Source organism: Rattus norvegicus, chromosome 1 (genome assembly GCF_021556685.1).
Source record: "Rattus norvegicus strain SHRSP/BbbUtx chromosome 1, alternate assembly SHRSP_T2T, whole genome shotgun sequence".
Taxonomy (NCBI): domain Eukaryota; kingdom Metazoa; phylum Chordata; class Mammalia; order Rodentia; family Muridae; genus Rattus; species Rattus norvegicus.
The window spans coordinates 92,426,194-92,445,795 of NC_141534.1; the positions used below are offsets into that span (position 1 = coordinate 92,426,194).

General features: G+C 49.8%; 1 protein-coding gene across 2 annotated transcripts in view; it reads right to left on the bottom strand.

Annotated features, from left to right (window-relative positions):
* Window positions 1-19,318, bottom strand: part of Bckdha (branched chain keto acid dehydrogenase E1 subunit alpha) — a 28,506-nt gene extending 9,188 nt beyond the window's left edge. The window contains exons 1-3 of one of the 2 annotated variants that reach the window (NM_012782.1): window positions 19,197-19,305; window positions 2,319-2,501; window positions 2,138-2,224 (exon numbers count right to left, since the gene is read on the bottom strand). In NM_012782.1, coding sequence (NP_036914.1) covers window positions 2,138-2,224; window positions 2,319-2,501; window positions 19,197-19,304 — 378 coding nt within the window. In that variant the 5' untranslated portion in view covers window position 19,305. Of the gene's footprint in view, window positions 1-2,137; window positions 2,225-2,318; window positions 2,502-19,196 lie in introns of both variants that reach the window. The other variant, XM_087630275.1, reaches the window with a different exon arrangement.
* Window positions 19,319-19,602: the final 284 nt, after the last annotated feature.

Sequence of the window (19,602 nt, forward strand, 5' to 3'; positions counted from 1 at the left end):
GCCCACCAACTCCTAAGGGAACATCAGGAAACAGAGAGAAGGCAGGCAGGGGGATGGCAGACAGCAGGTGAGACTTGGGGGCCAGGGTAGGTGAGAAGGGCACTGGAAGAAACGGTTAGAGGAGGAGGGCACGCAGGTCAAGTCTGGACAGGCTGTCTAGCATGGGGTATGAGCCGAGATGAGGCCAACTGGTCTAGGCCGCCAGGATGGAGGTGTGGCTGGAGAGCTGGGGAAGCCCTGGTGTGTGAGGAGATCCAGATCACCCAAGATCATACGAAAGAGCTCTCCCCAAGCTGCCCCTCAGGACTGCCCACCTCTGTGGAGCTCCTGCTCCTGGAACCCTCTTCCCAGCAGCCTGGGAAAGTGATGAGAACGGGCTTTCTGTAAGTAGGGAGCCAATTAAAACTTAATTGACTTTCTGGTGCCAAGTGGGTGGGCGGGTACTGGGTATGGAGGGAGGGCCTCATGGCTGTCAAGTTCAGTCAGTGTGTGGGTGAGCCTGAGATGCACCCCAACCTTGGGGTCTGTCCTCCAAGTCCTCCCTGCCTCCTGTTACCAAAGCACCCATTCTGCCACATGCAAGAGATACCCAGAAGGGACAAGTAAGGCTAGTCTCTCTGGCAGCTAGGATGAACACTGACAGACGGCACTCAGGGACTGCCCAAGAAAGCTGGCTCTACAGAGGCACGAGCTGGGGAGGAGCAGAGGCGGGCCGTGTTCGGCCTCCCACCTGCCTTCTGCTTGCTGCCTGGAAGAGACTCCAGCAGCCACCTGGACTATGAGAATTGTAAGAGACCATGAGAAAGGCCTGCATGGCACGGCATGGCACGGCAATGGGGTTATGGATTTTGTTTAATGCTTGCACAATGCTATTTGGGTTTCCAAAAATCACACGGAAATCCATGCACATTAAACGCTAAAGATCCGTGCCCCCAGCTGACTCTGATTGGTAAAATTGCTGGTAGCCAATGGCTGGGCAGAGACAGAGGCAGGACTTGTAAGATTCCCGGGTGAGAACGCGGGGGGAGAAGGTGGAGGTCCAGGCCTGAGGAGTTTAGGATTTATGAGTCGAGGATCGTGGCCCAGGACAGCTGCAGGCCTGTGTCTGGGGTAGCCAGGATAGAATATAGGTTTTAGTAAGTAATAATTCAGGAAAGTCGGAGGGGAGGGTGTCTTAGCAACATGGAAGTTTGGGAGTGGCCTAACCGCCGAGCTGTTTAAGGCATATTAAAATATAAGGCTGCGTGTGTGTGTGTGTGTGTGTGTGTGTGTGTGTGTGTCTTTCATTCAAGAATCCAGAGCATGAGGGCGTGTGGTAGCCAGGAAGCACGCCACTGCCTCTGCAGCTGCAGCCGCCACTGGGGCGTTTAGAGCAGGTTAATCTTCTAGTGCAACACAGTGAGCGGCAGCAGGACACTGGACAGACCTGACATGCAGGTGCTCTGGGATGACTTCAGGCTCCCTATTCCCCTAGCTTCTTTCATCCAAGACACAGACTAGTCACTTGCTGACTTCTGCTTCTTGACTGTGGTTCTCAAGTTTTCCTTTGGCATGGGGTAGTCTGTCTCCTGCACCCAAGTACAATCCTTCTGCTCACAGGCCATTCTCCATGTTTGATAAACTCCTTCTGTTCTGGATAGCATGATTCCCATCCCAACACTACAAGGCGGTTACAACACCAGCTCTCGTTCATTGATTTACTGGGTTGGGATGGAGAGGCAGCTTTGAGACAGTGTCTCACTTTGTAGTTTAGGCTAGCCTGGAACTCAAGGCTATCTCACTGCCTCAGCCTCCCAAGCACTGAAATTGCAGGCATGGATCCTCATGCCCGACTTTTTAATGTCTGGCTAGTGACAGAAGCCAGGACAAGGCAAGCCACCGAGTTGTGTATTCAGCTGTCAAATACAATGGAAACCAAGACAGAGACGAGAAAAATGTCATTCAAAGTCAGTCTATGACTGGCACTCCGAGACTTTGCTCTGCTATGAGCGTAGCAAGTGTTCTTGGTGTCCTTGGATGAAACCCTTCCCACATTCTTCCAGTGCCCCACCAGAACCCCACAAATTCTCCTGACACCGCCAAAAGGATCCCCAATACCAGCCCCTCCTCGGTGCATTCCTTGTATGTCCCCACATACCTGTCGCTGGGACTCATAGAGAATGCGGTCCATGGTGTTGAGCAGCGTCATGCTCCTGTACAACTTCAGGACCTCCTCCTGGGGCAGCTGCAGGTGGAGGCAGACAGATGGGGAAAGTTGGGACTGGAGGAGTCAGGCAAGGGACCTAGGCATGGGGGCCCTGGGAGGGGGGCAGCCTCACGTGGGGATCTTCACTGGGGTTGATGATCTGGCCCTGTCGGTCCATGACGCGGTAGATGGGGATGCCGGAGATGACATTGGGCTGGATGAACTCAAGCTTGTCTACAAACTCTGCAGAGGCCCCTGGGAACTGGGGCTTGTCATCCAGGGATGGGAACTGCTGTTGCTGCTGCCTGCTGGGGTGCTGGGGAAGAAAGGTAAAGAGGGTGCTATCAGGAGCAGCTGAAACTTCAGCTGGCTCAACCTTGGTGGTTGACATTATGGTGGGTAAGGAGCTCATAAGTCCAAGTTAGCCTCAAATGTGCTTCTTATCTGAGGTTAGCCTTGAAGTCCTAATCCTCTTCATACCCAGTTTTGTTTTGTTTTGTTTTGTTTTGTAGACAGGGTTTCTCTGTGTAGCCCTGGCTGTTGTGGAACTCACTCTGTAGACCTGGCTGGTCTAGAACTCAGAGATCTGCCTGCCTCAGCCTCCCAAGTGCTGGGATGAAAGGCATGAGCCACCACTGCCTGGCTATGGGGAACAATCTCTTAAAGGGTGGCATGGAAATATGAAGGCTGGCACAACAGTACAAGCCTACGATCCTGTCCTCTGGGAGGCACAGGCAAGGACATCATGAGCTCATCATCTGCAACTACACACAGAGCCTACCTAAAATAACCCACTGGAAGTGAGCTTTAAAGACACTGTGGTGGAGCATGCCTTTGATCCCAGCATTTGGGAGGCAGAGGCAGGTGGAGCTCTGTGAGTTCAAGGCTAGCCTGGTCTACACAGAGAGTTCCAGGACAGCCAGAGCTATAGAAAGAAACCCTGCCTCAGAAACTAAAAATACTTAAGTAAAATAAATATACATAAAAAAGAAAGCCATGCTTAAGCAATGCCCCAAAGGACATCTAAAGGTCATTTTAGGGCAAGCCTCTTCTGCATAGCCCAGGCTGGCCACTCACTTATGATCCTCCTGGGGGAGACTGGGATTATAGGCGCTACTTGTGATAAATTCCACACACCTCGTCCTTCCCTTTCTCACCTGAAAAAGTGTATTCCATGAACCAGTGCCTTCTCCTTGCCAGGGCAGCACCTATGCTAAAGCCAAAACGACCCATTCAACAAATACCTGGGCACTCACTTAACCCCAGCTCTGTGCAGGATCTAGGAACGGCAGACATCTGTCCTTGGGGCCAGAGGGAAATGACATGCCAAACAGGGAGGAGGGCAATTCCCATCATCCCACAGCCATGAGTCCCACAGAGTAACAAGCAGCCAAGGAGGGAGTGCTGCAGGCAGAGGACAGAATAGGCAAAGCCCAAACACAGGGCTGGTACACGTCCTGCAGTGAACTCCAAGTAGCCAGGAGTCAGTCCTGTAGGGACATTGAACTTCTCAGAACAAAAAATGGCATACACTCCTCTCCGTGAAGACCTAGTTTCCAGAAGTTTCTCTGTGCTCCTGCATGCTCTATTTTTTATACATAACTGAACACAGAGCTATGCACAACAGCACACAGCACGCAGAAAGTGGAGGCAGAAAGATGTCAAATTTTGGGGCAGCCCTGAGACACAGAGAACCCCACCATGGACAGAGAACAAAAAGCTAGGTATGAGGTCTACACTCATAGTCCCTGTATCGGAGGGGGTGGGGCATGGGGGAGAAGATGCCACAAGTTCAAGGCCAGCTTAAGCTTCAGGGTGAGATCATTTAAAAAAAAAAAATGATGGGCTGGAGAGATGGCTCAGTGGTTAAGGGCACTGCTCTCCCAGAGGTCCTGAGTTCAATTCCCAGCAACCACATGGTGGCTCACAACCATCTGTAATGGGATCTGATTCCCTCTTCTGAAGACTGCTACGGTGTACTTATATAATAAACAAAACAAGTCTTTAAAAAATAATGATGATGATGATGACGTGGGGCTTGCTTGGCAGCTCAACTTCTAATCAGAGCACCTGGGAAGCGGAGGAGAATCAAGAGTTCAGTCAAGAGTTTGGCTACATAGCAAGTTCAAGGTCAGCCTGGGCAACATGAGACCCTGTCTTTATTAAAAAAAAAAAAAAAAAAAAAAAAGGTGGGAATGTGTCTCAAAAGATAAAGTGTTTGCCTGGCATGCATGAGGCCCTGGGCTTGATTTAGAGCGGTGGTCCCTGCCTGGAAGGTAGTAGCCAGGGATATCACCAGACTGAGACAGCCTGGGCTATCAATGACTGTCTAAAAATGAAAAACAAAACGAAAAACAAAACATAAAAAAAATAAATCAAAAGTTGGACCACACACTGACGCTGGATGAACAAATCTTCCAGGGTTCCCCAAACCTGCTCTACCTAGGGCCAAGTTCCAGGAAAAAGGCCGCTTGCCAGAAAAAGCTGACCACAGCAAAAACTGGACTCAGACTTCTCTAATCAACACAGAAGCCTGCAGACTTCCTGGGGGCCTTCCCCAGCCCCATGCCCATAAGGAAGGTAGGGTATGAGCAGCCCACATTCCAGAGGAGGTTACTAGGGGAGAGGGAAGGGCTACTCTGAGAAACAGAGATGCCCACCTGTTCCAAACCCACACAACTTCCCACACTATCTTCCCTTAATGAAAACCCAGAGACAACTCGACCTCTGGGCAAGGGGAAGGATGGCTAAAGGGAGAGATGGGTTCCCATCTTCCAACAACTCTGGCTTGTTGCTAATTTAACCTTTCTGGGTCATTCATTCTGCCACGCCACTCCTTGATGTCATCAGACAGGAGGTGAGAGAACTTCATAAGGCTAGCATCACAGAAGGCATGGCTGGCAGCCACAGAGGCCTACATGCTCAGGAGGGACTGAATGGCTACGTGTCCGGCAGGCTGGGATGGGCTTCAATCAGTAACTACTTGCACTGCTACGAAACAGATGAGCTAAGAAGCTTAGGGAGGTAAGACAGCTTGTGCCAGGCCGCAGATCTAAACCCATGCGTCACAAATGGACTTCCAGCCTGTCAGGGCTATGATTCAAACCCCAGGACCCCAAACCCCAACTGCCACAGCATGTCCACTCCCACACATCTGCGTCTTTTCTCCCCACCGCAGCCAGGATTCCTCTCTGGTCAGCAACTGTGGCTTCACCTCTAGGGGAGCCACAGAAACAGTGGATTCCCTACAAGCTGGATCTCACGTGTGTCCCCTCCCTTCTTTTAATTGGATCGGACAAGGCGCCGAGGTTCCAGCGGGCAGCAAGTTTCCAGTGCATGATTATTGGCATTTGTGGCTCTGAGGAAATTATTGCTCCCCACAGCAGGGCAGGTTCAGGCTGGCACCCCTCTGGCAGACTCATCCTGTTCTTGCAAGAAGGAAGCAGGCAACCTGTCCTCGACCTGAGCTCCAGGCACAGCAGGACCTTGATACCGACCTGGAAGGAACCTTTGTTTCACGTTTGTCTCCCACACATGCCACAAGGCAGGGGAGGTTTGAGCTGGGTTCCACAAGAAGCTCTCCATAGGTAATCACCTTGTACACGGGAAATGAACAAGGTTGGTTGTATTCAGTGACTCTGGAGTCAAACGGTTGTGGGCTCCACTTTCTAAGCTCACAGTGTGGCTCTCTGCAAACACTTCAAAATTCCTCATGTCTAAAAAGCTGCAGAAGGCTGTGTGCCAAGGTCCTAGGGTGATTTACACAGGTTTCACGTGGGCCTGGGCATAACATGTGCCTGAGAAGTGCTAAAGAGAAGGGCATGGTGGCGACACTAATGCCACCTTCACAGTGTCTCGTCACTGCCACAGAATCCCTAACTGAGGCACCCACTTAGGAGGCTGAAGCAAGAGAGTAATGAGTTCAAGGCCAGTCTGACCCACATGCTGGGACTTGGTTTCAAAACCTGACCAACCCCACAAAGACACAAAGGTAAGACAGCAGGAAAATCAGACATGATAGGCACCTTGGGAAAATGGGGAGAGAAGAACCAGTACCCCTTAAATTAGAAACTGATTCCAGGCTTTGCCCTTGCAAACTTGAGAGAGAGAGAAACAGGAAGAGACGGGGAGGAGAGCTGAAGGGCTAGCCTGGGAGTGATGAGTCCCGGGCAGAGCCTGCAGGCCGAGTATGAGCTAAGGTGTCCCAGCAGGACACACTGTCAGGGGACCTGATGCAACCATCCAGACACCCAGGTGCACTGGAGCAGGCCCAGGCCATGTTCTCCAACCCCCTCTTTGCACACGTGTAGATAGGAGGGCTGTCTTTGTCTCCATGAAGTCACTGTGCTTTTCATGAGTTCCAAACTGGCTGGTAATGAGGATGCTGGATTATGGGGTGGGCGGTAAAATACCTATAGAGGCCAGGCAGTAGCAGGAGGCAGAGGCAGGTGGGTGGCTGTGAGTTCAAGGTCAGCTTGGTCTACAGAGTAAGTTCCAGAACAACCAGGGCTACAGAGACCCCACCCCAAATCCTACAGAGAAGGGATATGACCACGTCCAATGACCACATTTCTCCTCTGCCTCTTCTTGGAAGTAGGGAGTTGTGTGGCGGCTGGTGACAAGGATGACAATACTGCCCAGCCTGGGACCAAGTCCTGAAGTAAAAGGACCCCAACAGGAGCTGGGCAGCCTGGGCAGCCTGCAGAGGTATCTGCATGGCCATTCCCTTGAGCAGCAGCTGTAGGCCGACCACTCTCTGAGCCTCAGTTTCTCATTCTGGTGTACATTCTCATGGGCTGTTATGAGCACAGCGTGAGCTGACACGTACATGACTCAGCCCAGTGCCTGGCACTAAGGAACACATGGCAAGCATGAACCACCAACAGGTATGTAAGTGACTATTCCCGTCAACCAGGCAGACACGAAGCTCGCCCAGGAGCATGGGTATGGGATGCTGAGAGAAGCAGGGTGTCAGCACAGCTACACCTAACCTGCCTGGCTCCAATCCCAGGTCTGCCTCTGTCCACCACAGATACTGGACAGGAACCTACTGCCCTGAGCCCACGTCCCATAAAGACAAGAGACAGAGCTGGAGAGATGGCTCAGCAGTTAAGAGCACTGACTGCTCTTCCAGAGGTCATGAGTTCAATTCCCAGCAACCACATGGTGGTTCACAGCCATCTGTGATGGGATCTGATGCCCTCTTCTGGTGTGTCTGAAGACAGCTACAGTGTACTTTTATACATAAAATAAATAAATACATCTTTAAAAAAAAAAGACCAGGATTGTGGGCTGGGGGACAAGCCACCACTGATGCCTTGTAGGAAGTGTCACCAGCCACTCCACATGAGTGACAGAAAAGCTCCCTGAAAAGGAGTTAATCGAAACTGCTGGTCAGGCCGGGAGAGGTGAGGGCAACAAGGATGTTGGGCGTGAGGAAGAACAAGGACTCCAGAGCTCAATGGAGTTATGCAGGCACGTCAGGCCAGCATCCGGAAGCTGAAGCAGGAGGATCACAAGTGTAAGGCTAGCCTGGACAAAACAAAAACCAAACCAAACAAACAGAAACAGGCTCCAGGCCTGGCACTCGGGACACTGGAAACCAAGATGACTGAAGCAGGTCCATAACAGACAATTACAGGGCTAGAGCAATGGCTTAGGTGTTGATTCCTGGCACCTACGTCAGTTGACTCACAACTGTCCATAACCCCAGTTTCAGGGAATCCCAATACTCCCTTCCAGTCTTCACAGACACCCATACAAATGTGTACACACACATGCAAATAAAATAAACCTTAAAAGACAAAAAACCAAAAAACAACAGACTATGAACATAGGTGCCACACAAACTGTATCTCTGTGCTCACTGAACCCCCGCAGCCTCTTTGCAAGTTCCTGCCATCAAACAGCTCAGAAGGGCTAAACAACTTGTCCGAGCCGCGCAGCTCACAAGTGGAAAGGCTGGCATGTGCAGGGGCTGCATGAGCAAAGGAGATAGGGTTCAGAACTCATCTATCATTTGGGGTGGGCCTGCTAACTCTACACTCCCTCTGTGGAAGAGAGCCGAAACCACCAACACCTACTGAGTCCTGAGCCCTGAGGCATGGGGCCTAAGGCAGCAGGGAGCAATAGCTCCCTTGGGGTTGCCGCTCAGGTTGGAAAGCAAGCTGGCTCCCTGGGCCTCAGAGACCCAGTGGCTTTCAACTCCACAGGCTCTGAGTGCTGCAGGTGTGAAGCCCAAGAGAGCACTCCTTCCACGCTTTGCCTGAATCAGTCAACATGAAGCCAGTCAGTGTCCCTGGAGAAAAGTTATGGCTGCCATTTGTAAAACCCCGACTTAGTCAGTGTTTGGAACACAGATGGAATACCCACTAAGAACCGTTCTCTTCAGGCTAGAGAGATAGCCCAGAAGTGTTCAGTTCCCAGCAAGGCAGCTTGCAAATTACCTAGAACTCTAGCTCCAGGGGTATCTGACACCTCTGGCCATAGCAGGCACACACTATTCAGGATTCATTCATTCATTCATTCATTCATTCATTCATTCATTCTGTCTCTCTCTCTCTGTCTCTCTCTCTGTCTCTCTCTCTCTCTCACACACACACACACACACACACACACACACACCTTTAGCCCACACTCCAGAAGAGGGGCAGGAGGACTGAATCAAGTTCTAGGCCAGCCTAGACTACAGAGCAAGACCCTAGGGAAACAACACAATCTACTCTAGCTAGATGTGACAGCCCACACTCGGAATGCCCAGTACTTGGAGGGGAAGGTACTAGATCAGGAGTTCAAAGCTATCTCCAGCTACAGAGTTTTTGGGGTTGTCCAAGACCATATGAGATTTTGTCTCAAAACCCAAACAAAACAATCTCTCTTAACCCTTGCCAGCACTATCTAAGGGAAGTATTTCTCTGGTTTGGCCCAAGGAAACCTAAAGTGTGCAGTCCCAAACTGCTCTGAGGAACTAGCTGCAGCCAAAACAAGCTGCAGGGGCCTGGTGGTGCCCACCAGTCAGCTAATCCTCCACTGATTCCGCCCCTCCGTCTCCTACAAGAACTAGTGTGAACAGACCCTTTGTTCCTTGCACTGTCAAACAAAGCTGCTCGCTTCTGCTGGATGGGACAAAGTTTTCTCTCTTCTAGAATCAAAATGCCAGCCAGGTAAGATCTTTACACTAGGGTTGGCGAGGGGGCAGAGCTCAGCTGTAGCACGCTTGCCTAGCATCCTTGAGGTCCATGGTTCTCTCCCAGCACTGACGTCCAACTGAACCAAACCAAGGCATGCTGATACACAAGGGAAGTGGAGACAAGAAGAAAACAAGTTCAAGGCCAGACTCAGTTCAGAGAGACGTTTGATCTGGTAAAGTCACTTGCCACCAAGCCTGACGACTGAAGTTTGATCATTTGATCTCAGGGATCCCAGAGCTGTCATCTGATCTGCACAGTGGCATGCACCTGCCACCTCCTCCTCAAAAAAGAAGGTTCTTGTTAGGTCAACAACATTGTATTTCGGGCTGGAGAGGTGGCTCAGCAGTTAATAGCACTGGCTGCTCTTCCAGAGGTCTTGAGTTCAATTCCCAGCAACCCCATGGTGGCTCACGACCATCTGTAATGAGATCCGATGCCCTCTTCTGGTGTCTGAAAACAACAGTGTACTTACATACATTAAATGAATTATTAAAAAAAATATTGTATTTCAAAATAAAGAACCTGAGTGTGGTGGTGCACACCTTTAATATCAGCTCTTTTTTTTTTTTTTTTTTTTTGGTTCTTTTTTTCGGAGCTGGGGACTGAACCCAGGGCCTTGCGCTTCCTAGGCAAGCACTCTACCACTGAGCTAAATCCCCAGCCCTAATATCAGCTCTTGAGAGGCAGAGGCAGGAGGACTAGAAGCCAGCCAAGGACTGCACCCTGGGATGCAGTCTCAAAAACAAAAACGTGGCGGGTGTGGATGAAGTGTGGGGAAGGGGTGGTGTTGGCCTGAACTAAGCTCTTCTGAATCTAGCACAGCCCAACAGAATCAAGTGTCCTGGACAGAAGCTGCTAGGGGAGGCCAGGATGGGGCTCGTGTCTGAGTCCTGAGAGTCTGGCGTGCCTGAGCTTCCTCCCTCTTCTTGACAACTGGAAGGGAGTTAGGCTTTGGAGTCTGAGCCTCTGTACTCAGACTTCCTACCGCTGAATCTGTTTCCCCATTTTTAATAGCAGTGCACTAGTACTTTGTGTGCTGAATTATCAGTCACAAAGTGTTTCATCATATGCAAAACTCCCTCAGGGGTGTCCGACTGCTGAATCTTGCACCACAGTGCTGTTATCTACAAACCTCACACTTTACCTAACTTCCCCCCAGCTAGCAAAACACACACTCACAGACACACAGACACAGAGAAAGTAGCCCATCATGTTTTAGCTAAGTTTATAATTCCACGTTGGGCTATATTCGTAACTGTATTTAGCTACATTTAGCCTGCAGGCCAAAGGTTAAACAGAACAGGAGAGAAACCAGCTCCTCTTGGCACATGGAGAGGTTCAGAGCACCGAAGCGGAAGTGCAGAGACCTGGCTGCAGCCGACCTTGCCCCAGCAGCTCTGCTCTACCAGGTGAGGGCCAGGATGCTGCAGAGAGCCGACTTGTTTCTTTAAGTTTTTACTTCTTTTCTGGTTCATTTCATTTTATGTGCTGCTGTTCTGTCTGCATGTCTGCCTGCCTGAGGGAGCTGATCCCCTGCAGCTGCTGTTCCAGACAGTCGTGAGCTGCCATGTGGGTGCTGGGAAATGAACCTGGGTTCTCTGGAAGCCCAGACCGCGCTCCTAACCACTGAGCCACTTTTAATTGTTTAAACTACACTTTTACTTACTGTGTGTGCACATGGATGCCAAAGCGAGAGAACTTGGGGAGTCGATTCTCTCTCTCCTCCATGTGGGTCCTGGAGACAGCTCACATCAACAGGCTTGATGGTGGCTGCCTTTATTCTCTGAGCCATTTCAATGGCCTTAAGGGTGATTCATTCATTCTTTCCTCCTTCCTTCCTTCCTTCCCTCCTTCCTTTCTTTCCTGCAGAGTCTGGCCACGTATCCCTGGCTGGCCAGGAGCTCCCTGCAATCCTCCTGCCTGTGCTTCCTGAGCACTGGAATTACAGGTATGCACTGCTGTACTCCGCTGAGGCAGTGCTGGTGTATTCTACCAGAGAGCCCAGAGAGTACGCAGAGGTTGGTTTTCTTCTTTCTTTCTTATTTACTTATTTTTTATTTTTTGTGGGCCTGCATACATACCTACAAGATTTACAGTCACCAACCCAGGCCAGGCTCCCACAGTGTGAGTGTCCTTCCTCTTCTTAGCCCTGAGCAGCAAAGACATCTGCTATAGCAGCAAGGGAAGAAGGCAAAGGCAGATCTAACAAACACCCCAGGGCCACGGTGTTCAGTGAGGAGTGGCAAGAGGAGGGGCTGCCTTGTCCCTCTTCCTGACCCACTGGTCACCCACTCTAACCAAGCCACAGTTGTACGATCCCCCCACCCCTTCTCAGCTCCTCAGCCCCAGCCAGATAAAACTGCACCTTCCAGCCATGCCTGCAATCCCACCACCTAGGAAGCTGAGGCTGGAGGAATGCCACCAGTTTTGAAGCCATCACAGGCTATACACTGAGTTTAAAACAAAAAAGAAAAAGAAAAGTTTTCTCTGTGTTCAAATCAAACTGCAGTCTAGTAGCCTCAGCAACAGGGCCTTACTATACAGTCACAATAGACCACCTAAAGCAATGCAAGGGCCTGACCAGTAACAGCCAGGCCTGGCACTGACACTGTCACTCAATGCCCCTGTCTCCGGGAGCAAGAGTGTTAACTACTGTGGAGTACTTCTGTTTGAACTTTCTTTTTAAGAAAAAAAAATTTTTTAATTAGCTTGCTAAACTAATGGGGCTTCATTTATTTAATTTTATGTGCATTAGTCTGAAGGTGTCAGATCCCCTAGAACTGGAGTTATAGACAGTTGTGAGCTGCCTTGTAGGTGCTGGGAATTGAACCCAGGCCCTTCATAAGAGCAGACAGTGCTCTTAACCACCGAGCCAACTCTTCAGCTCCGTAATGGGGCTTCATAACACTTTTTCATATATTCTTAGTTTTGGTTAGCCCACCTCTACTTCTCCTCTCCCACCACCTCCCTGTCCTCATTTGAACTTAACCCTTTAGCTCCCAGTGTCCTCCCCCTGTTCTTTCACAGCATGTGTTCTACTGTCTCCTTTTTATTTTTTCAAGTGGATCACAAGATCAAAGATTCTGGGGTAGCTTCTCTGTGCACACTTCATTTTGTTTACCTTTGCTGAGCCCCTCAGTTCCCCATCCCTGTTTGAGCCCTTTGGCCCCCAGGGTTCCCCTTCCCCAAACGCTACTGCCCCTCACTCCCTGCTAATAGTCTCTTTTACGTTCCTAGCTTCCACATGTACAGAACATAAAGGATCTGAAGCTACAACCATTGAGATGTACAATGTTCACCCTGAGCACACCCAATCTCGTCTGCTCTCTGAATGAAGCTAAGCAGGGTCCGGCCTGGTTAGTACTTGGATGGGAGATGTACAATGTTTATCTTTTGTGGCCTGGGCGACCTTACTTGATACACATTAATCAGCTTTATCCATATTCCTGCAAATTTCATGGTTTCAGTTCTCTTCACACTTGAGTAATACTCCATTGTGTGTATATATGTGTGTGATGTATATGTACACACACATATGTATACACATGTACACATATGTATATATATGTACACATATACATATAGATCACGTTTTCAGTATCCATTTGTCAATCAATGAATATCTAAGTTGATCCTAGCTAGTGTGAATGGAGCAGCGATGAGCAAGGATGTGCAAGTCTCTAAAGTGAGGCCCAGACCTGTTGGATCTATGCTCAGAAGCAATAGCAGGCCAAGTCATGTGGTAGATCTGCTTATAGTTTGAAGACTATCCGGACTCATGGTCAGAGTGGCTGCACCGGCTTATATCCCCACCAACAGCATGAGGGTTCTCTCACTGTGCTAGAAGATGCTGTGCAGGCAGCTGGGGGGAAAGACATCAACCCACTCAGTCTTGGACCTCTGCACAATACAATGCCAACCTGGTACACACATCTGTGGCAAGACTGTTCTCTTGATTGAATACCTGCTCCACAGGGAGGACTCCTTACCTGGTACTGTAACCCAGGTCAAAACATATGACTAGGGAAGCCATAGGAACTAGAGGAGAACCTACTGAGCTACAGTAGGTAGAACCTACTGAGCTTCTATAGGAGCTGTTTTCCTAAATGGCCATGTTTTCAAACTGTCTTCTAAATATTGATGTCTATACCATAGATTTGTGATTCTCCCAACCTTAACCAGAGAAGCTTCTTATTGAAATGGGTAGTGGTTAATGCAGACACATTACTGCTCTGTGCTCAGAATAAGTGACTGTAAGTGCTCAGCTGTAAATGAGACATTAACATCACCACCAGACATTAATATCCAAAGCTCAGGAAGCCCTGTGAAAGAGCAGCCAGAAAGAACATAAGAATTGCAAGAATGGGAGGAGCTGCTGCAGGATGGGAGAAGCTGCTGCAGGATGGGAGGAGCTGCTGCAGGATGGGAGGAGCTGCTGCAGGATGGGAGGAGCTACTGTAGGATGGGTGGAGCTGCTGCAGGATGGGAGGAGCTGCTGTAGGGTGGGAGGAGCTGCTGCAGGATGGGAGGAGCTGTTACAGTATAGGAGGAGCTGCTGCAGGATGGGAGGAGCTGTTACAGTATGGGAGGAGCTGCTGCAGGATGGGAGGAGCTACTATAGGATGGAAGGAGCTGTTACAGGATGGGAGGAGCTGCTGCAGGATGGGAGGAGCTGCTGCAGGATGGGAGGAGCTACTGCAGGATGGGAGGAGCTGCTGCAGGATGGGAGGAGCTACTGCAGGATGGGAGGAGCTGCTGCAGGATGGGAGGAGCTACTGTAGGATGGGAGGAGCTGTTACAGGATGGGAGGAGCTGCTGCAGGATGAGAGGAGCTGCTGCAGGATGGGAGGAGCTACTGCAGGATGGGAGGAGCTGCTGCAGGATGGGAGGAGCTACTGTAGGATGGGTGGGGCTGCTGCAGGATGGGAGGAGCTACTGCAGGATGGGAGGAGCTGCTGCAGGATGGGAGGAGCTACTGTAGGATGGGTGGAACTGCTGCAGAATCTCTGTCCTGGTGACACAGCTATTGTAAACATAATTCACAGCAGTCATGGTAACTTATAAACACTGCACAAGATGAAGACAGTTAGAAGTTCCAGCAAGGTTTAGGGAGGTGCTCTCAAGACCCCATTCCATTAGGTCTATTAGCAGTTGCCAGCTGCTAGGGAAGGAAGAACCATTTTCTTTAGGCCCCTGGTAGATTCCCCAGGCCCCAGTGGATGAGTCTACACCCATTCATATATGGGCAATATTAACTGGACTCACCAGCACTCAGAAGGCAGAGGCAGGAGGATCTCTGTGAGTGCAAGGCCTGTCTGGTCCACACAGTGAGTTCCAGGGACAGCTGCGGTTCTGTAGATAGACCCTGTCTCAATAAACACACAAACAAACAAGTCTAAGAGGACACAGAGTCTCAAGGGATGTGAGGATCCTAGGCAGAACTGGAAGTGGGGAAGGTGGAGAGGATTTCACCAAAATCTATACAAATATAAAATGTTCAAAGAATAAATAATAATTAAAACACCAGTAAACCTTCAAACTGAACACAGATGCAAACACCTGTAATTCCAGCATTTCAAAGCTCAGCCAGGAGGACCACCAGTCCGAGCTCAGCCTGAATTATACTACACATAGGACAAGCTTGTTTCATGAAGAAGCCCCACAGTTCTAAAACTGTGCTGGCTACCTATGCCTGGTGCTACTGTACTGGACAGCACAGCACAGAGATAAGACATCTACTCTGTCTGGGAAAGCTTGGTCAGATGACCGTGGATCTAAAAATCTTCTTTTGCTATCCCCAAGCCTGCTGCTACCACTCAGAAGGTAAAGGGGTGGGCACAGCAGCACTCGCCTGAGATCTGATTACTCTGAAGGCTGAGGCAGGAGGAGCTGAGGCAGGAGGATCCTGAGTATGAGCCTGGGTTAGAAAATTCTAGGTGAACCAGACTGCACCTCAAGAGTTGGTCTAAAATCAGAAACCTAGTGAAAGAAAAACAGGTACGGGAAGCACAGTGAGATGTGATCAAAGCATACTGTATGAAAAGAAGATTGATAAAAAAAAAAAATGTTTAAAAGCCAGAACTGGGTGTGTTGGTGTAAGCCTTTAGTCCCAGCCTGGGGAGACAGAGGCAGGCAGGTCTCTGTGAATCTGAGGGTAGTGTGGTCTACAAAACAAGTGTCAGGACAGGACAGTCAGAGTTACATAGAGAAACCCTGTCTCAAAAAGACCCAAAACAAAAAGAATAAAATCAAGAGAGAGAATATAAGGCCAGACATGATAGCAAATTCCTGAAACCCCAGCATCTGAGACATAGAGGCAAGAGAATCAGGGGTTCTAGAGCCACCCCCAGCAAAAAGGAAGGGAGGAAGAAGAGAGGGAGGGTGTAAGGAAGAGGGAGAGAAGATAGAAGAGGCTGAGGATGAACCTCAGTAGGTCGAGTGCTTGCCTGGCATGTGTAAGTCCTGAGTTCAATCCCCAGCAGGCATGGTGGGGGAGTAGGAGGAGGAACTGAGGGAGGGGGCACTGGGAGGAGGCAGATATTGGGATGTAAAGTGAATACATAAATAAATTAATGGGGAAAAAAGCAGTCATAGTGGTGCACAATTCTAATCCTAACACTGACGTGGAGGCAGGAAGAGCAGGGGTTCAAGGTCATCCTCAGCTTTACGGTGAGGTGGGAGGCCAGCCTGAGCTACAGAAGACACTGCCAAAAAGTGGGGGGAAATGGAAAAAGTTAAATATACAATGAAATATATAATGAAAGATACAGACTGCTCCCTCCTACTGTTCCTCCAAATGTCCTCTCAAATAAGTAAAGAAATCCGGGGACAATAAACAATAACAGAAGACTGCGCCAGCAGGAAAACAGATTTAATCAGCCACAATGACCTTTCCCTGGGGTACCTCACTTCTGCTGGAAGCTCAGCCTACCTGCTCAGCCAATGAGTCCAGGGACTGAAGTCAGCTGTGAAGGATTTGATTGCAAAAAAAAAAAAAAAAAAAAAAAAAAGCCAAGGAGAACAGCGCGCAGGCAGGAGCCTGCCCCTCCCCCACCAGCTCCAGCAACCTTTCTGTATTTGCTGGCTTCAACTGACAACCTTCCTCATCCAGCTCACCTGTTTGTCCCCTTCTCTTCACCCCAGAGCTTCTATCTATCTTCTCTGTCCTATGAAATACACAGAGGAGCAAACACAGCCTCATAAAAGATGGAGATGCTTCGCCCAGGTCACCCTTTTTCTCTCCCAATCTCTGTGGTCTCGGCCCTCACCCCTAACATAAGGCAGGCATTCCCACTGCCCTTCTGTGCTGGGCCCAATTTGCACTGCCCTCAAGCTGGCATCTCCACAGCAGCCCTATGACATGCCCACCACTGGCAGTGTATGGAGAGCCTTGAGCTGTAGGTGGTTGCTTGCCCAAGGCTACACAACTGGCAAGTGGCAGAGCAGAGAGGCAAAATCACGTGGTCCAGCTCTAGACTCCAGCCACTTAACCAGACCTGATTCCACTGGGAATTTATGTCAAAACCCTCTAACCAGGCATTGCCGACAAAATTTTTCTTTTGTAAGGGACGATCTTGCTATATAGCTCTGGCTATCCTGAAACTCTACAGACCAGGCTGGCCTGTAATTCACAGAGGGGAACAAGTACAGAGGGGGGTGTGGGGGGTTGAGTTGTCTCTCGATGTGCCAGAGTCCTGGGAGGGATGGGGAGGCCCCAAGGAGCTGATAGGGACGACTCTAGCTGAGACTCCCAGCGGTGGGGAATATGGCACCTGAAATGGACACTGCCTGTAGCCAGGCAAGACTCCAAGTGGAGGGACCCACCCACAGAACCTTTGACCCAGAATATGTCCTGCCTACAAGATGTGCAGGGACATGGATGGAGCACAGACAGAGGGAGTGACTGACCAATGACTGGCCCAGGTCGGGACCCATCCCATGGAACCAATCCCTGATGCTGTTAATACTTGCAGACAGGAATGCAGCCTAACTGACCTCTGAGAAGCTCAACCCAGCAGCAGATAGAAACAGATTCAGAGACACACCCCCTCCCCCGAGCCAAACATTAACCTGAACCTGGGTAGTCTTGTGGAGGAGTTGGGGGAAGGACTGGGGGCCCCGGAGGAGGATGGAGCCTCCACACGAAGACCACAGTCAATTAACCTGGACCCTTGGGGGCTCTCAGAGACTAAACCACCAACTAAAGAATGAGCATGGGCTGGACCTGGGCCCACACACACTTGTGTGGTGCTTGGTCTTCATGTGGGACCCCCAACAACTGCCTCTGAACCTGTTGCCTGACTGCGGATTCCTTACTCCTGGCTGGACCACCTTGTCTGGCCTTGGTGCATGGTACTGCAGTGACCTGATATGCTGGGGAGGTGAGAGGAGCTCCCCACTTTTCGAAGGAGAAGTGGTGGAAGGGAACGAGAGGAGCTGTGGGGGTAGCTGGGAGGAGAGGGGGTGCCGATATTCAGAGTGTGGAGTGAAAAAATAAATTAATGGAAAAAAAAAGACAGTCTCACGATGAAGCTCTGGCTGGCCTGGAGCTCAGAAATCTGCCTGCCTCTGCCTGGAATCAGAAGCACACATCACCACACCAGGCCTTAGACTTTTTTTTTTTTTTTTTTTGGTTCTTTTTTTTTTTTTTCGGAGCTGGGGACCGAACCCAGGGCCTTGCGCTTCCTAGGTAAGCGCTCTACCATTGAGCTAAATCCCCAGCCCCGGCCTTAGACTTTTTTAAAAAATCTTTTTGAGGGGACTGGGGAGATGGCTCAGTGATGACTAAGAGCACTGGTTATTCTTCTAGAGGAACTGGGTTTAATTTCCAGCACCCATATGGCAGCCCAAAACTGTCTGTATTTAACTCAAGTTCTATGGGATCCAACACCTTCATTCAGACCAAACAACAATGCACATGAAATAAAAAATAAGGAAAGCATTTTTAAAAATCTTTTCGGGTTTTTTTTTTTTTGAGAGAGGGTCTCATGCAGCTCAAACTGGCCTCAAATTCCTTGCCTTCCACCTCCCAAGCGCTGAAATTACAGACACATGTCGCCATATCCAGATAAACAAAAAGCACGGGGCTAGGAGCCAAATTCTGGACGTGGCAAGTGTGAGGCAAGCATTCTGCACTGTGGTACATCGCCAGATCGCAACAGCATTTGGAAGTGTTATCCTGCCCTTATCAACAATAGATCAAAAGAGATTCCGAGTTTTCTCGAGTGTTTTCAAGAAAAGTGGGCAGCCAAGCACCGTAGCGCACATCTGTAATATCAGGACTTGGGAGACTGGGACAGGACTATCTCCAGTTCGGATACCTATCTAAGCATCTGGGTGAGCTAAAGGCCATCCCAGATGAGTGGGTGAGATCCTGTCTCAAAAAAAATAACGTGGGCAAAGGGTCCTGTTTGAACTTCTCGCTCTGTCTCCCTTCATGATCATCTTCTGTAAATGACAGTCATGGAAAAGTCCCTCGCCTTGAATTTTGGTCAGGGGACATAGGAAACAAACGAGTTTCTTGCTCGACTCCCTTTACAATTGGAATTTAAGTAATGTAGAACCCTATGAAAACCTGATCTGTCCTTTCAACCCCCGTCTCATCCCTTACTCGTCTCCTTCCATCGAAGCCCGCAAGTAGCTGCCTTGCTTTTGCTCTAAAGGGAGTCTTCCCTTGAATTTCTCTTCAAAAAGTTTCCCGGTCCTTTTCTTTCTGAATCTGCTCTTCCTTCACAACCCGCGGTGCCCCACGCACACTGTAACAATAACAGTTACGTCTCTATTTCTCCCCAAGAAAGACACTGTGGGGGCCAGGTACTCACGAATCTAGCCAAGCCCCGAGCCCCAGGTCGCCCCAACAGCAAGAGGGCAGCCTGGCGCAGGCCACGGCTCGGCCTCCAGATCTTGGCCGCGGACATCGCTACCGCCATCTTGGCTAGTAACCACTCCTCCTTTCTCAGGAGATAGACATGCGTCTGTCCCATCAGATGCCTTATTCAAATCTCAGCACCACTAGGCCAACGCACTATTTTCTTCCAACCGCCTAGCAACAAAGACGTAGAAATAAGTAAGTTGACCATTTTTATTCTTTAAAATTGCTCCAGTCGTCTGCTTGGAGTTGTTCCAATATCAGGCAATAAAAAGGACAACCTCACTTGAACCTCCAGGGTTCAGGGCCCGGGGCCTTGGGCAAAATGGGCCTAGTCCAAGTCCTGCCCCTTATTCCCT